This window comes from Pristis pectinata, chromosome 7, assembly GCF_009764475.1.
Source record: "Pristis pectinata isolate sPriPec2 chromosome 7, sPriPec2.1.pri, whole genome shotgun sequence".
In the NCBI taxonomy this organism is placed as follows: domain Eukaryota; kingdom Metazoa; phylum Chordata; class Chondrichthyes; order Rhinopristiformes; family Pristidae; genus Pristis; species Pristis pectinata.
This window is the reverse complement of record NC_067411.1, coordinates 94,598,355-94,615,911: the sequence shown is the minus strand read 5'-3', so window position 1 is coordinate 94,615,911 and position 17,557 is coordinate 94,598,355. Positions and strand designations below refer to the sequence as shown.

Sequence of the window (17,557 nt, the reverse complement as noted above, 5' to 3'; positions counted from 1 at the left end):
GCAAAGGAGGCTGAGGGATGGCCTGATTGAGGTATGTAATATTATAAAGACACATAGATAGGGTAGATGGAATCTTTATCCCATGGTAGGGGTATCAAAAACAAGAGGGCATAGGTTTAAGGTGAAAGGAAGGAGTTTTAATGAAGATTTGAGGGGAGAGTTTGTTTTACAGAGTGGTTGATATCTGCAACTTGCTGCCAGAGGAGATGATGGAATCAGATACAATCAGTAAGTTGAAGAAACACTTTGACAGGCACTTGAACAGGCAATGCATAAAAGGATACAGATCTAATGTGGGCAAATGGGATTAGTTTAGATAGGCAAAAAGGTTGGCATGAACATGGTGAGCTGAAGGGCCCATTACTATGTGCTGTACAACTCTATGACTCTTGCATCTTTTGTCCAAAATGTTAAGTCTGTGTCCCCTAGTTCTGGAATCATTCACTAATGAGAAAAGCTATTTATCCTATCTAAACCACTCAAAATTTTCCAACTGGATGGCACGATTATGCAACAGTTGGCACTAATGCCTCACAGCTCCAGGTACCCAGGTTTAATCTTAACCTCAGGGGTGTTGTCTGCGTGGAGTATGTAGGTTTCCATTGGGTGCTCTGGTTTCCTCCCACATCACAAAGACAGTTGTAGTTAACTACCACTTGTACATTACCCCTTAGTACAGGTAAGTGGTAAAAAGAATCAAAGGGGTGTTGATGGGCATGTGAGAGTGAATAATTTTTGGGGCTACAGGGAAATAAGGAAGGCGAATGGGATCTGCCACTTGTCTGCTCCTTCTGCCAGCCTCTGACCTTTGGCAGACTATTACTTTCCTCCTTGCTCTTTGCTACACCTTTAAACTTGGTGTTGATCACAAATTTCATCTGCCACTCGATTACTTATTCAGCAAGTCTATCTCTTCCTGCAGCTTATTATTATCCTCCTCACAACTTTTTACAGTTCCAAACTTTTTGTCATTTGCAAATTTGACAATATAAGCTTGCACATCAGCACTGATCCTTGGCAAACACCCTTGAATATGAAAAACAGACATTTAGCAACACCCTCTGCTTTCTGCCTTTAAGCCAGTTTCCATTCCAGGCAGCTGTGACTCTTAAATTTCATAGACCTCAGTTTTGCTAACAAGTCTTCTTCATGGGACTTTGATCAAATGTGTTCTGAAAATCCATGTAGAAGACATCAGTTGTATTCCCTCCATCAACCTCTTCCATAACTTGATCAAACAACTCAATCCAGTTAGTTAGAGAAAATTTGCCTTTACTAAATTTGTGCTGGCTCTCCTTTATCAGTTCTAACTCATCCAGTGCCTACTTCTGTTTCCCTAATTATTGATCTGAAACATTAGCTCTGTTTTTCTCTCTTCACAGATGCCATCTACCCTTCTGACTACTTCTAGTATTTACAATTTTTCTTTTAGATTGACAGGGACAATTAGTGCCTTACAAATGCCAGACAACAACAATCTTCAAATATAACCACTACCCTTTGATTACCATGACAGCATTTTGCCACATTCATTCATGGAATTTGCACATCACTAGTAATACCAGCATAATCATGCCAAATGCCCTTGAGAGCTGAAGGTGGACTGCCACCTTGAATCAGTTCAGTCCCTCGGATGAAGGCATTCTCACAGTATTGGGAAACTCCACTATAATAAAGAACTGGAAGTAATTCAAAATCAGGATAATGGATGACTTAGCGGGGACTTCATAGGTGATGGCAATCCTGTGCAATTGCTTGTCCTTCTGCCTGTTTCAGGTTTGAAGTATGGTATAAAAAAAACTGCTGTGAATTGCTGCTGTGCATCTTGCAGATGACATACTGCAGCTACGGTGCATCTGTGGGTGGTTAAGGGACTGAATGCCTAAGGTGATGGATGGGGAACCAATCAAGCAGTCTGATTTATCTAATATGCTGTTGAAATTCTTATGTGTGTTGGAGCTGCACTTATCCAGCAAATCTGTATGTGGCTCTGCAATCATGTTAAATGAGATAAATTCTGCACAGATCAAGCAACTAAAAATGGGGCATTTATGAGGTGCTGTGGACCATCAACAACAGTAGAACTGTATACCATCACAAACTGTAATCTCATGGCCTAACATAGACCTCACTCTCGCACTACAAACAAGCCAGGGGATCAACCCTGATTCAATGAGGCATGCTGAAGGACATGCCTGAAGCAGCAGTAATCATATATAAAAAGTTATCAACCTAAAGCTGCCACACAAGCTGACATGCATTCTGAAGTGGGAGAGAGAAAACAGGGAACTAAAAATCTACTAGCCTAACATCTCTGATAGGAAGAGTGTTGGAATCTATAATGAAGAAATAATAGTACACAAAGAAGAGTAGGATTGAATGTAGTCGGCAAGGATATTAATTTTATTTTTTTATATTTTATTTACAGCGTGGTAACAGGCCTTTCCGGCCCAACAAGTCCACACCGCCCATTTTAAACCCAAATTAACCTACCCGTACGTCTTTTTTTTTGGAATGTGGGGGGAAACCAGAGCACCCGGAGGAAACCCAGGCAGACACGGGAGAATGTACAAACTCCTTACAGACAGCGATGGGAATCGAACCCCGATCGCTGGTGCTGTAATACCATCGTGCTAACTGCTACGCCACTGTGCCGCAGACAAATCAAGTTTGACTGATCTATTGATGTTCTTTGAGGATGTTGCTAGTAGAATGGACAAGGGGGAAGCAATGGATAAAGTGCAGTGTGGTTTTCAGAAGGCTTTCAGTAAGATTTCCCAGAAAGAGGTTGGCCAACAAGGTTACAGCATGTGGAAATGGAACTAATAGATAGTCATGTATTGAACATAGAACATTACAGCACAGTATAGGCCCTGTGGCCCACGATGTTGTGCCAATATTTTATCCTGCTCTAAGATTTATCTAACTCTTCCCTCCCACATAGCCCCCCATTTCTCTATCATTCATGTGGCTACCTAAGTGTCTCTTAAATGTCCCTAATGTATCTGCCCCCACAACCTCTGCTGGCAGTCCGTTCCACACACCCACTACCCTGTGTAAAAAAACTCACCCCTGACATCCCCCTTATATCTTCCTCCAATCACCTTAAACTTATGTCCCCTTGTGTTGGGAATGGGTTACCTGACAGAAAGCAAAAGATTAAATGGGTCTTTCTAAGATTGGCAGGTCGTTATTAGTGGGGCATCAGAGGGATCAGTGCTTAGAACATAGAACAGTGCAGCGCAGGAACAGGCCCTTCAGCCCACGATGTTGTGCTGAACTAATTAAACTGGTAATTAAACATGAACAAAGCTTGAGTTGCAACTATTTACATTCCAAATCAATGATTTGGCTGAGGGGGCATATGTCAAATTTTCAACTTTGCTATTGATACAAAACCAGATGGGACTGTAACTAGGCAGGAAGATGCAGGGAAAAGGAATCTGGGAGGTGTGGGGTGGTCTCAATGCATAAAACACAATGACAGGTCATGCAGGTACAGCGAGTAATTGGGAAGGCTAATGAAATGTTCGCCTTTATTGCAAGGGGATATGAAGCATAAAAGATGGGAAATTTTCTCATAACTTTATAGGGCACTGTTAAGATGGCATCTAAAGTACTATGTAGAGTTTTGGTCTCCATTTTTAAGGAAGGTAAACCTTATATTGGAGAAAGTGCAGAGAAGACCACTAAATTGATTCCCAGGATAAGATGGGTAGAGGTTGAGTTTATACTCATCGGAGTTGAGAAGAATGAGAAGAGAGCATATTGAAACATACAAGATTCGGGGGTGGGGGGGGAAGTGTTGACTGGCTGGATGGCAAGAGATATTTTCTCTGGTGAGAGTATCAAGAACTGGGGAACACAGTTACAGAATAAGGGGTCACCCATTTAAGACAGACATGAGATTATTTTTCTCTCAAAGGCTTGTGACTTTCTAGAATTCCGTACCCCACAGATCTGTGGAATATAGAAATTTTTGAACCGCAAAGGAATCAAGAGCAAGAGAGAGAAAGAACGAAAATGATGCCAAGACCAATATTGGATTGGCTGTGATCTTACTGAATGACAAAGCAAACTCAAAGGGCCAATTGGTTTATTCTTGCTTCTGTTTCTTATGTTCTTATAGTCAAGGGGATATAGACAAGCTAAATGAATGAGTGAAGACATGGCAGATGAAATAAAATCTCAAAAATGTAAGGTCATACATTTCACTGCACAAAACAAGAAAAAAATATTGTTTAAATGGTGGCAGATTGGGACATGTTGATATTTAAAAGGACCTAGATGTCTTTGTGTACTTCATTGAAAGCTACCATGCAGGTGAACTAAGCAATAATATGTTGGTCTTTATTACAAGAGGACTTTACTACAGGAGTAAAGATGTCTTACCACAATTACAAAGGCACTTGGTGAGACTGCAGCTGGCATACTGTGTATAGTTTTGACCTCCATAGCTAAAAGTGGATAGACTTGTCACAAAGTGAGTGCAACAAAGACTCACCAGTTTGGTTCCTGGGATGGAAAGCTGAAGAGAGACTGAGTAGACCAGGCCTGTATTCTCTGGCATTTAGAAGAACGAGAGATGATCTCATTGAAACTTACAAAATTTTTGCATCACTCAACAGGATGGATGCTTTCTCTGGCTGTGGAGAATAGAAGAAGGGGTCACGGTCTGAGAAAAAAAATGTAAGCCATTTGGGACTGAGATGAGGAGAAATCTCTTTCCTCTTTGAATCTTTGAATTCTCTACTTCAGAGAAAGCTCAGCCATTCAGTTGATTCAAAACTCAGATCAATAGATTTCTCCATATTAAGGAAATCAAGGGACATGGGCATAGTGCAGGAAAATGGAGATGATTTAGAAGATCAGCCATGACCTTGATGAAGGACGGAGTAGGATTTAAGGGCTAGATGCCACACTCCTACTCCTAATATTTATATTCTAATTAGCATGCAACAGATAGAGCTAAGCGATGTCAGAACCAACAGATCAGATCAAAGATCCATAGTCCTGCCACATCCCATTGTAAATGCTGGTAGACAATTAAACAGCTAACAAAACGGAGGACATAGAACAGTACAGTACAGGAACGGGCCCTTCAGCTCACCATGTCTGTGCCAACTATGATGTCAATTTAAACTGCACACCTGTGTGCACGTTGTCTATATCCCTCAATTTCCTGCCTGTTCACATGTCTATATAAATGCCTCCTAAATTATGTTATCGTATCTGCTTCCACCACTCCCCCTGGGCAGTGTGTTCCACACACCTGAAATTGTTAAATTCAATATTAAGTTTTGAGGACTGCAAAATGCCCAGATGGAAGATGAGATGCTGTTCCTTGACATCATGTTGGATATCACTGAAACAAAGTTGGAGGCCAAAGAAAGAGAAGTGGGAGTGGAAAGTGAATTATAGTGACAGGCAGCTGGAAGCTCAAGGTGGCCCTGAATGGAGGTATTCCGCAAACTGATCATTCATCATTTGTTTGATTTCTCCAACATAGAACAGTGAATGAAATTCATTAAATTGGAAGAGGTTCAATTGTTCAGTCCTTGGCTGGTGGGACCATTGTTTAGCCTGCTCTTGCTCCACAGCTTCATTTCTCTATGTCCCCATCTTCATGAATTCCAAGCCCAGCATTACATTGCACTTTTCTTCCACCACCTTTGCTTCTATGCCCTTTTCCTTGGCCACGTGTCTTTAGACTTCAGACCATTCTTCTGTCTCCAGAATACTCCTCTCTTTGGTTTCTTACCCTTTCTACATCGATTCATCACTAACTAACGATACAACATTTGCCGTCTAAATTTTTTCACTCCCCTTATTTACAATAACCTACTCCCTTCTGAACTTGCAGCACTCCAGTCACTAAGGATCAACCCTGATATCACCATGAAACACAATGATAAGGACGGCACTGTTGTGGTTTGCCAAACAGACTTCTACCTCACAGGGCCAAATTTCAAATCCGATACTCCTCTTCATACCTCCCTCTGAACCACAACCCCTCCAGTATCAAGCAATTGTCTCCCAGATAGTTAATGACGACTTCCTAGGAAGATCTTTCCCCCACAGCCTTCAGACCTACAATGCCCGAATCCAGCACAATCCATTATTATCTCCTCCCCAAGGTACAGAGATAGGACTATCTGGGCAAACCTATTGTTTTTGCCTACCACTGCCCCTCATATTTCTTCCTATATTGACTCTATCCTTGTTTTCCTCCTGCTCCAGTCACTTCCCACTTACAAACATGCCATCTCTGATACCCTCCACAGCTCTGATAGCTTCCTGTTTCCAACCACCTTGTCTTCATCATGGGTGTACAATTTTACACACCTCACACCACAACTATCAAAGGGTCTTTGGCTTCTAACTTGAGCAAGGGCCTAACCAATTTCCCTTCACCAACACACCCATTTGTCTGGCTGAACTCATTCTCTCATTGAACAGCTCTATCAATACCACACACTTTCTTCGAATTGAAGATGTAGCTATGGGAAGTCGTATGTAGGAAACATATAACAATCTTTGTCTCAGTCCTACTCAGGCCCCTCTTCCTCAATTCCTTTTTCTCCCCATTGATGACAATATCTGTGCTCCTTCCTGCACTTGTACAGAACCCTAAAATTTTAATACTTTTGATGTCAATTTCCATCCTGCTCTCTTTTTCTCATGATCCATACCTGATTCTTTCCTTCTCTTTTATGACATCTCTACTCCATCTCAGAGGATAGGTTAGCAGCCAATATCCATTATTAGCCCAGTAACTCCCACAGCTATCTCGATTATACTTCTTCCCAACTTGCTTCCTGGAAGGACTCCATTCTGTTCTTCCAGTTTCTCTGTCTCTGTCATATCTACGTTGATAATGAGATGCTCCACACTAATGTTTTATGATGGCTTCCATTTTCTTTAACTTGGCTTCCCCTCTACCATAGCTGAGAGTCTCTCAACATCCTCCGTTTTACATTCCACATTTTTGTGCTCTCTTTCTATTTCGATAACAATCTGCTTTTTGATTCCTCTTACCAAAGTGCATGATCTCACACTTTGCCACATTAAACTCCATTTGCCAAGTTTTTACCCTTTCACTCAACCTATCTAAAACTGTGGCAGAGTCACAATATAGTCATTACAACCTGTCCTTCCGCTTGTTTTCATGCAATCAGCAAACTTGGATACGTTATGTTCTGCCCCATCCTCCAGGTGACTCATATAAATAGTAAATAATTGACAGCCAAGAACTGATCCTTGGGGTACTTCACTAGTCACATCTTTCCACCCTGAAAAAGATCCATTTTTTCCAAATCTTCAGTTTTCTCTGTGATAATCAGTTTTCAATCCATGCTAACCTATTTCCTCCATTACCACGAGCTCCTAACTTCTGCACCATCCTCTTATGTGGCACCTGGCCAAGTGTCTTTTGGAAATCTGAAGACACCATATCTACAAGTTCCCCTTTATAGACTCTGATTGTTACACTCTCAAGAATTTAAGCAAATTTGTCAAACATGATTTTCCTATAAAACCATGACAACTTATTTTAATTATAGTCAGCTTTACCAAATGATTAACTATATCTTCTTTGATTATTGATTCTACCATCTTGCCAATAATAGATGTTAAAGTAACTGGCCTAGTTTCCTGCCTTTTGTCTTCTTCCCTTCTTGAACACAATAATCACATATGCTGTTTTACAAATCCTCTGGTACCTTCCTGGAATTCAGTGAGTTTTGAAAAACTTGAACCAATGGGCCCATTATCTCTGTAACCACTTCCTTTAAAATCCTTGGGTTCAGGCCGTTGGGTCCTGGTGACCTGCCTGCCTTTCTTCCCACAAGTTTTTCTAATAGATTTTTCTCATGATTGGGATTTTTACAAGTTCTTTCATGCTATTTAAAACTAGCCTATCTGTTATCTTCAGGAGTATTTGGTGAAAACTGATGCAAAAAAATGGTTTAACATCTCTTCCATTTCCTTGTTTCCTGTTATTAATTTCCCAGCCTCATTCTCAAGAAGTCCCACACTTACCTTAACCTCCCTCTTCCTTTTTATATATCCATTGAGACGCTTATTGTTCGTTTTGATATTACATGTAAGTTTTCTCTCGAAATCAATTTTCTCTTTTCTTAACTGCTTTTTAGACTGTTGCTGCTGGTTCCTGAAAAATTCCCAGAGCTCTGTTCTACCACTATCCCTTGCCACTTTGTATGCCCTACTTTTCAATTTAACATTATCTTTGACCTCCTTTGTTAACCACAGATGGTTCCTCTTTCTTATGGAATCCTTTCTAGTTGAGATAAATTTCTGCCGAACATTATGAACTAGCTGTTTAAATATCTTTCACAAGGACACATCTTCCCCTCCCATATACTTTCAGCAATCTACTGTGGAAGAGCAACTCTCACTCATGATGCCCACTTCAAGGGGAAATCCCAATCCATTCGACTAGCAAACAAATTTTTTTCCCCACAAATTCATCACAATTTGACCTTCTGGTTTGGGACTTGGATTATAAAAAAAACAAGGAAATCAAAACTGATATGTGTTGAATTTCATCCTTCTAGTCTAGTTACTAGAATTATTAACCCAGAATCTCTTAGCAAGGAAATTATAATTCAAAAACTGAACAGAAAATCAGCCAGAGCTGTCATTTCTGACTGATGTGACAAGACTGTTGTCACAAAATGCACTCAAATTGATGGTAAGTTAGGCCAGCTTTAGGGTTTACTGTTGCATTCTCCAACTATCAAAAAGCTCTTGGGTCTTGACATTCTGACTCATATGACCATTTAGCCAAAGAACTCTATCAACATCAGTAAAAGCCTTCAAGAACGCACAGACATTCAGAAAGAATACCAGTATTTTGCACAAGGTTGATGAATAGTAATATCATTAAGAGCATGATATAATTTTTTTTAAAGCAGGATTATAAAATGCCAAACTAAAAGACAGGAAAATGACAACTATAAAGAGCAGTTTAAATGTACTATGCAATAGCAATCCAATTCTATGCAGTAATACTTTAATCCAAGCAGTTAATTCGGATTTACATTTCCCATTTATCCTAGTGTATAGCACCAACTCACCAAATACATGCATTACAGTGAGGTTATGCATTCCTAGAAAACTGTACCACAATTTTCCTGTAACATAAAGCACATCATCTGCACATGCACCAATAAATGCAAGTTGAAAAAAAGAATGTTGTGGTTATTTTTTACCACATAAATTCCACAAGAGTGAATTTTTATTCCACATCTCAGATTTTTTTGGTAGTGATTTGTGAATTCTGTAAAGCGAATATCTGTGATCTGAAGTACGGGGTCACCTGTAATCCCAAAAGCCAATGAGATATCTGTTTAAATTAATCAACGGCCAGAATATTACTACTATAAAGCTGCAACTGTTATCTTGCAAAGTACAGGATTCTTTAAAATATGTTCCTGCATTGGGAATTGGGAAGAAATCTGTAATCTGCAGTTGATCCTAAAAGCAACATACAACATACTTAAGCAAATTATTTCAGTTATTGTGATGATGAGAGGTGATTTAGTTGCTCAGATAGCAATACAGTTAACTTTAGTAGAATTAAACATTTTAGATAGGAAAAAAACAATATTAGCAGTGATGAGGCTCAATAGCAAGTGAGGGTTTATTATTTCAAATGTGTTTATTTGTCCTGATATTCAGGATTATATCCAGCAATAACTCTCCTCATAGAAATATCCCACTTTCTAACCCCATCCTTCCCTTTTCACAGTATGAGTCCGAGCTGGAGAGTACTCAGCTTCCAGGGTCTCATTGACACAGTGATCACCCATAGATGTGCTGAAAAACCTCAGAAGAGTCTGGATGGCTGACACCAGGGACTATCTCCCAAACACAAATGCTGCAAGATTTCAGTCTCCCAGTAGCATGCTGAAGGATGAGTTTAATCAACAAGCAGGGAATTGAAAACTCTGCCAACTGAGCAAAAAAACGTAAGCTGCAAATCCTGGTGACTCCTTTCTCCACCATATTCCATTTCAAATTTCACAAGGGCCCTACTTAACTGGAGCGCAACATCTCTATTTTTGTCTTCATTTCCTCTTGCTGTAGTGACACTTTTTAATTTATTGCTATGTCATTTGAAACAGTTGAAAGGTATATTTCATTGTACCTTGCATTTAAAAAAAGCAAAAATAAACAAAAGGGAACCAGAAGAAAAGACAAAAAAAAATAAACACAAGCTGAAGATAGACTAAAACAAAGATAACATCCAAGCAAGAGTATGCATGTTGGTAACAGACCATGAGTCGGTCATTCAGCTCCTTGTGTCCGCTCTGCCATTGAGTAAGATCTTTTACCTGGGTACCACTTTCCTGCACTAACTCCATATCACTTGATTTCTCTAATATTAAAAAAAATCTACTGATCTCTTTTGAATATACTCAGCAACCTAGCCTCCACTGCTCTCTTGGATAGAAAATTCCAAAAATTTACTATTCTCTGGATGAAGAAGTGTCTTTTCACCTCAATCCTGAATAACCAACCTCATATTCTGGGACTGTAATCCCTGCCAAGGGAAACATCAACCCCACATTAACCCTGCCAAGCTCTTTAAGAAGTTTGCAATCAGATTGTTTTTCACACTTCTAAACTCTAGAAAGTATAGGCCACATTTACTTAATCTTTCTTTATATAATAAACATGCAATTTCAGGAATCAATTTGTGAATCTCTGCCCCCCCCCCCCAACTTGCAATTAAATTCTTTCTTATGTAGAGAGACCTGAGATGTTCACAATATTCCAAATGCAGTTTCACCAAAGATTTAAGAATGTCCTCAAAGTTTCCTTGAAGAAGTGCAACATGCCCACTGACTCCTGTGGAGAAGCAGAGGAGTACTCAGGATGGTACTGAGAACCTCAGAGCCATGTATTGACAGCACATATGTAATAGGCAGGAGCACACCACCCTGCCAGCCACCTCCTGCCGACCTATGGGAGTGTTTACAGTTCCCACATTGGTCTCATTAGCCATCTCAGATCCCACAAAAATCAGAGTGGAAGCAAATCATCTTCAATCACAAGGGAAGAGGAAGGGACATTAAAGAAGCAGGACATCTCTAATTTTGTCCTGAAATCTTCTTGAAATAATAGTCAATAAAGCATTAGCTTTTCTAATTACTTGCTATATACGCACATTATTTTTAGTGATTCATGTACAAGAACACCTTTTTAATCTCAGCATTCAAAAATAATCACTTTTTTGTTTATTAAGGTGAATGATCTCTGACATTTTCCACTTTATATTCCATCTGCCATGTCCTTGCTCCTTAGCCTGTCTATATCCACTCTAAACTTCTCTGCATCCTTCTCATAGCCCACATTGCCATCTATCTTTGTATCCTCAGCAACTAGGATATATCACACTTGATCCCCTCATTCAAATCATTAATATAGGTTATGAAAAGCTGGGACACCAGAACCAAACCCTGCGCACCCCACTGGTCATGATCTCTCAATCCAAATATAACCAGTTTATTCCAACTCTGTTTTCAGCCAATTAACCCATCCTCAATTCATGCTGGCATATTACCTGCATTATCATGCCTTCTAATTGTGTTTAATAATATTTGTGTGACACATTACCAAAGGCCTTTTGAAAGTCCAAGCACTTCACTAGTTCCTCCTTATCTATTCTGCCAAACATTATTTCCCATTCATAAATCCATGATGATCCTGTCCCATTTTCTAAGTGTTTTGTTACCCGTTCCTTAATATGAGGTTTTGTATTATCTCAACAACTGATGTGTCAGACTACAGTCTCTCCCATCCTCTATATTTACAAAGGGTCAGTAATATGATTGCCACCAGCTGTAGGAATTTTTAATAAATGACAATAATGCATAATTCCTTACTCTGCAGTGAAATGCCTTTATTTGAGGTTGAAAATATACAGCAATCTTAAAGTGACAGATGACACTAGATGACTCTTACTGACTCTGCACACCTTCTCAGCATGCTAAACCATGTGTATTACTCACAGGACATTCTGTGCCATTGTTCAGTCCACCAACAATCTCATGAGTAACTACTTCCATGAATGAGTATTCACTTCCCTAACTGCAACTTCTGTCTCAGAGATTCACTGCTAACTCCTTTTTTTCTCAAAACTATACTTTATTCATAAAATATACAGTAGATACAATCAGGACATGTCTTCTCTATGTTCAATATAATCTCTTACAATACACCAACACCATCTATGCTTCCTGCTCAGAGGATCTATCTTGGTTCCAACACATTGATGCAATCATGAAGAAGACACATCAGTGGCTCTACTTCATTAGGAGTTTGAGGAGATTTGTTATGTCACCAAATTTCTACAGATGTACAGTGGAGAGCATTCTGACTGGTTGCATCACCGCCTGGTATGGAGGCTCCAATGCGCAGGATCAAAAGAGGGCTGTGGACTCCATCATAGGCACAACCCTCCCCGCCATTGAGGACATCTTCAAGAGGCAGTGCCTCAAGAAGGCGACATCCATTATTAAGGACCCTCATCACCCAGGATATGCCTCCACATTACTATCATCGGGGAGGAGGTACAGGCGCTGAAGACTCACAGTCAATGTTTCAGGAACAGCTTCTTCCCCTCTGTCATCAGATTTCTGAATGGTCCATGAACCCATGAACACGACCTCATTATTCCTCTTTTCCACTATTTATTTATTTTTGTAACTTACAGTAAATGTTATGTCTTTATGTCTTGCACTGTACTGTTGCCGCAAAACAACAAATTTCATGACATATGTCATTGATAATAAACCTGACTCTGCTTAGATAACGCACGTGCAAAGCATTTAAGAGGCTTTTACACAGGGCCCAGATCTTCAGTGCCCAGTGACAGCAGGACCCCAGAGAGCCTCTGCAGTGCATCCTTCTGCACATACTCCTGCATCTTGGAATGTGCCAGTTGGCAGCGTTCACTTGCAGACATCTCCTTACACTGAAAGACCAACATTTCAGGCAGATCAAAGTGTGTCTTTCACCAAGGTGATGGCCTTCCAGCAGCAGATGATGTCTGTCTCAGTTTGCATTCCTAGGAGCACAGAGTTATATCTTGTGCAACTGCTCAGGGCAAACCTTGACAAAACCACTGTATCACTTTCCAGACCTTCTTGGTAAATAAACAGTTCAAGAGGAAGGGGCCATGTGTCTCATCCACACTTCAGCCACCTGAAAGGCAGTGTGCAGTGGGATTGAGGCCCCGATTGTGCATGAAGGATCTGACAGGGAGGGGCCCTTTCACCACCAACCAACTGAGGTCTCGGTGATTATGTGAGAGTTCTGGCAATGAGTCATTTTGCCCAATGACTTTGACAGTCTACTCAGGGAACCATCCCACAGGATCCAGTGTTTCATCCCCCACAGGACCTTCAGGACATTCTGTACTGAATACTGCCCTATGGCCTTGTGATCAAAGGTGTCTCTCCAAGGAAACTTTTCTTTAAAGAAGAGGTAGCACTGAAAGGTTCAATTGAACATTGTGCAGCAAAAAGGCTGGGCCCATCCTTCACAACACAGGGAACAGGTAGAACCTCAGCATGGAGCGGTGCTCAGTGTTTACATACACCAGCTCTATGCTCAGCTTGATGCAGCCACACACAAAGATACTGGATACAATTTTCCTCCCTCTGTCTATGGAGATCTGTACATCACAGCCCAATGGATGCAATCCACTGTGGACCTCCATTTGGAATGGCTCAGGTGACTGCCATAGCTCAGGAGCAAAGTATGGGCCATACCGTTGTCATCGTCGTCGTGGCTTTACCTCAAAGTTGAGAATGATAGTCTTTGTTCCGTTGATCTATTTATGGGCTCTCAAGTGGCTTATGAGTCCAATCTTGGCTCTGAAAGTTCTTCCGCATTCAGGACAGGTAGTTCCAGATTGCCATTGTATGGCAACATCAGAAACACTTCACATCTGTTGGGTTCACTGCTGACTCCTTTTGGGGTGGACAGGTTCCCCTCTCCTTGACTATGGTAGTTTTGTGGCTGAGAGGTCCTACTTTTAAGGAAAGTGATTCCAGGATTTACACAGACAAATAAAGCAAGGATGAAACAATCAATACACAAGGAATTTCACATGATGTTCAAACAGATCACAGTCGCAGGTTTTATTACTTCTCCCTTTGAGTTCTTTGGAATTCAAGGCTAATCCAACATGCTGGACACATCTTTTAAGTTACTGTACAAAGCTAATTCTCCAAATCTATGCTCCAGTGCAGAGATCAGATCTGAAAATAAAAATTCTCAACTTACTCCCAATAAAGGATAAAAAAAATCATAAGCAGATATGTGCTCTCCCAATATTTGTTCCAGGTCAGGCAGGCTTCAGACAAGAAAAACAATTTCAAAAAAATCCAAACACCTTCAAAATCACAATGCTGGAACTTACTTCTCCAAGGGCTTCATAACGTTTCTGGTTCCATCTGTGCATATCTTCATGGTAGTTGAATACATAAGGTTCCCCAGTTTTCGTATGTCTTAACTGTCCCTCTAGACACAAGCAAATACATTTTACTCAACTTTGATGTAACCTTACAAAATCTCATTTTTAACTCAGATAAGTGAACATAAAGAATTCAACATGCTGTAAAACTCAGTAGCATTATTAATGCTTTTTTAAAATATTTTGAACTCATCACCATGTGGAGGAAGTTCAAGAGTAATATTCAAACTAAGACGCAGTTGTAGATCTGTCAAGTTATCTATTCATCACATCAATCATTACATGAAAGGAATTTCAATGTATATACAGTATTGGTTATAGTTCAATAAAGAAAGATCACCCTTCCTTGCAGAATTTCCTTTGTTTTCTTAATAAAGCAGCATCCACAAACTCGGATAGGTTTATGCCTTCACTGGGCAGAATCACAATCATAAAATCAATGTTCAACATAATTTGGATATTGACAATAACAAAATGCAGGCAGCAATTGCACTAGTCCATGCCAGCATACAGGAAGACCTGGGCTGGTAATTTGTAAATAACATATGAGCCAAGTACCAGGCAATGCATACCTTTGACATTCAATGGCATTACTGTTGTCAATATCCCCCACCATCAATTACTTGGAAGTCTTTGACTGGACCAATCACATAAATACTGTGGCTGTGAGAACTGCTCAGATGCTGGATATCCTGTGGTGAATGACTCATGTCCTGACTCCAAATCCATCCATAAACATCAATGCCTTCATCACCAGTGCACAACAGCTACAAAACACAGTTACAAAAGGCATTTACTTACCTTGGCTACTCTGATGGCATCTTCCAAACTTGTCACCTCCATCTCCAAGAAGGGCAAGGATAGGAGACACAAGGGATCACTGCTACCTGCAGGTTCCCCTCCAAGTCACACAACATCCTGATCTGAAAATATACCATCGTTTCTGGAGCTCGCTTCCCAACAGCAGTGTGGGAGTCCTTCACCAAGATTGCAGCAGTTCAAGGCAGCGGCTTGCTGCCATCCTCTCAAGCATAATTAGAAATGGGGCAATAAATGCTGGCCTTCGCAGCATTGGCCAAGTCCCAAAAAATGAATAAGTAAAAAAAAACTAACTCTTCCTGTCCATACTAACAAAGCTCCAGTACTAAGAAGCTGATTTCTTCTCAGAGAAGGCAGAATAAAAATACTTCACAGAATTTCTAACAAGAAAACAGATTGTCTGATCTAATCTGTGTTTGTATTTCTCCACTAAAATATTAATCACAATTCTCTGGCCTGTTGCTGTTTTACTTTCTCCACTTACATAACCTAATGCAATGCACACCTATGTAAATAACAATATCCTTTTGTTCTCTGCCCTAAATCTTTTACATTTAATGTTGTATCAAGTTCTCTGGTTCTCAAGCTCTCTTACTGGAAACCAACTGTTTATATCTATCCTGTCCCATTCCACCAGAATTTTAAATTTCTTCCTAAATCACACAATAACAACTTTGTTCTAATGCAAATTCTCAAGTACTTCTTCACAGTTCAACACCAATTGTTTTTTTATTTATATAGTGGACCAGAATGAAGCAGCTTCTGAGGGATTTTATCAAACAAAATTCACCAGTGAAAGCTTCAACAGGCATGTAGTTTTCTTTTAAAGAATGTCCTTAAAAGAGGCCAAATAGTTTCAAGATGGAAAGGTTTGGGATGAGATTGTCAGAAATTCCAAACCTTACTGCCGAGGTGGATGAAAACACGGCCATCAAAAGAAATCTAATTAAAACTGGGGATGCACAAAAAGCTATATTTGGAGGAGTGTTATCTCAAAGTCCTAAGCAGTTGGAGAATACTACAGATACAGACAAGGGTGAACACACTGATGGAATTGAAAACAAGGATAAGAATTTTTAAACAGAGATACTGCCAAAGAGGAGCCAAGACAGATCACAGGGACAAGTCGTAAATGGAATTTTTGTGTGAGTTTGCCTATCATCAGCAAATGTTGGATTATCTCAGGGCAAAAGACGGCAGGCAATTAAAGAGCATTAAAATCATTAAATTTAGTGGGGTAGAAAATCCATGGTTGAGAACTTTAACAGATGAACTGAGAGAGGTCCAATCTGATGCAGACTCGGATGTCAGCCAGCAAAAGAGCTGGAGTCAATGGCAAGGAAAAAACTCTGCAACATGGACCAAAGACAATGACTTTGGTCTTCCTAGCATTCAGTCATCTGCCATACAGTGCTGGATAGTGGATAAACAGCATAACTAATCAGAGACACTCTCGGGAGTGGGATCAAAACAAATGGGGTGGTAGGGCTCAAGTTGTCAGCTGTCCTGATGTGTTTTTGGATGCGGGAAATAAAAGGACACAAGGACAGAGTTTCAGCACCTGCAGTTTTTTTTTAATTTATTTTCACCCAAGAATAGATCCTTAAGTTCAAAAGTTAACAATCCTGCAGTGGGAAGAGTATCAATCTAGGTGACATTTTGACTATGACTGAATAGCAAAAAGAGAGTAAGACAAGAAGAGATGCACTTGGTTGGACAACAGAGGAGATTCACTCTGTGGCCAATCATGTCAAGGGCTGTAAATGACAAGACGTATAAACAGCATTGATAATCACATTCACAGAGTAGATCACTTGTAACTCTTGATACCTTCTCCAACTGCCCAATCAAACCTTGATTACTTACCTTTCAAACACCTTAAATAATCTGAAGTTTTTCAATATTTCTCATTATCACTCAGTGAAAAAAAACTCTGCTTTTTCCAAACCTTCCATCAAAACATTGGTTGGAACGCACTTGGAGTATTGTGTACAGTTCTGATTGCCATGCTACAAGAAGAATGTGGTGACTGTTGTGACTGACTAAACTGACCCACACGGAAGCTGTGACTGGGAGATACAGAAGTCTTTATTCAAAACAGCAGATCTTCTGGAGAGGATCTAATTCTCCTCTTCTTACACAATTTTTATACTTTTTAAACACAAAGACAATAATAAACAATTAACTACAGTTTCAATGGCTATAATCACCTTTTTAACATTTTGAATG

The 17,557-nt window shown here is 40.0% G+C and overlaps 1 protein-coding gene across 8 annotated transcripts in view; it reads right to left on the bottom strand.

Moving 5' to 3' along the window:
* fam172a (family with sequence similarity 172 member A) overlaps positions 1-17,557 on the bottom strand; it is a 365,626-nt gene that overhangs the window by 330,146 nt on the left and 17,923 nt on the right. For all 8 annotated transcript variants that reach the window (XM_052020321.1, XM_052020323.1, XM_052020320.1 and 5 more), the window contains exon 4: positions 14,456-14,556. In XM_052020321.1, coding sequence (XP_051876281.1) covers positions 14,456-14,556 — 101 coding nt within the window. The remainder of the gene's footprint in view (positions 1-14,455; positions 14,557-17,557) is intronic.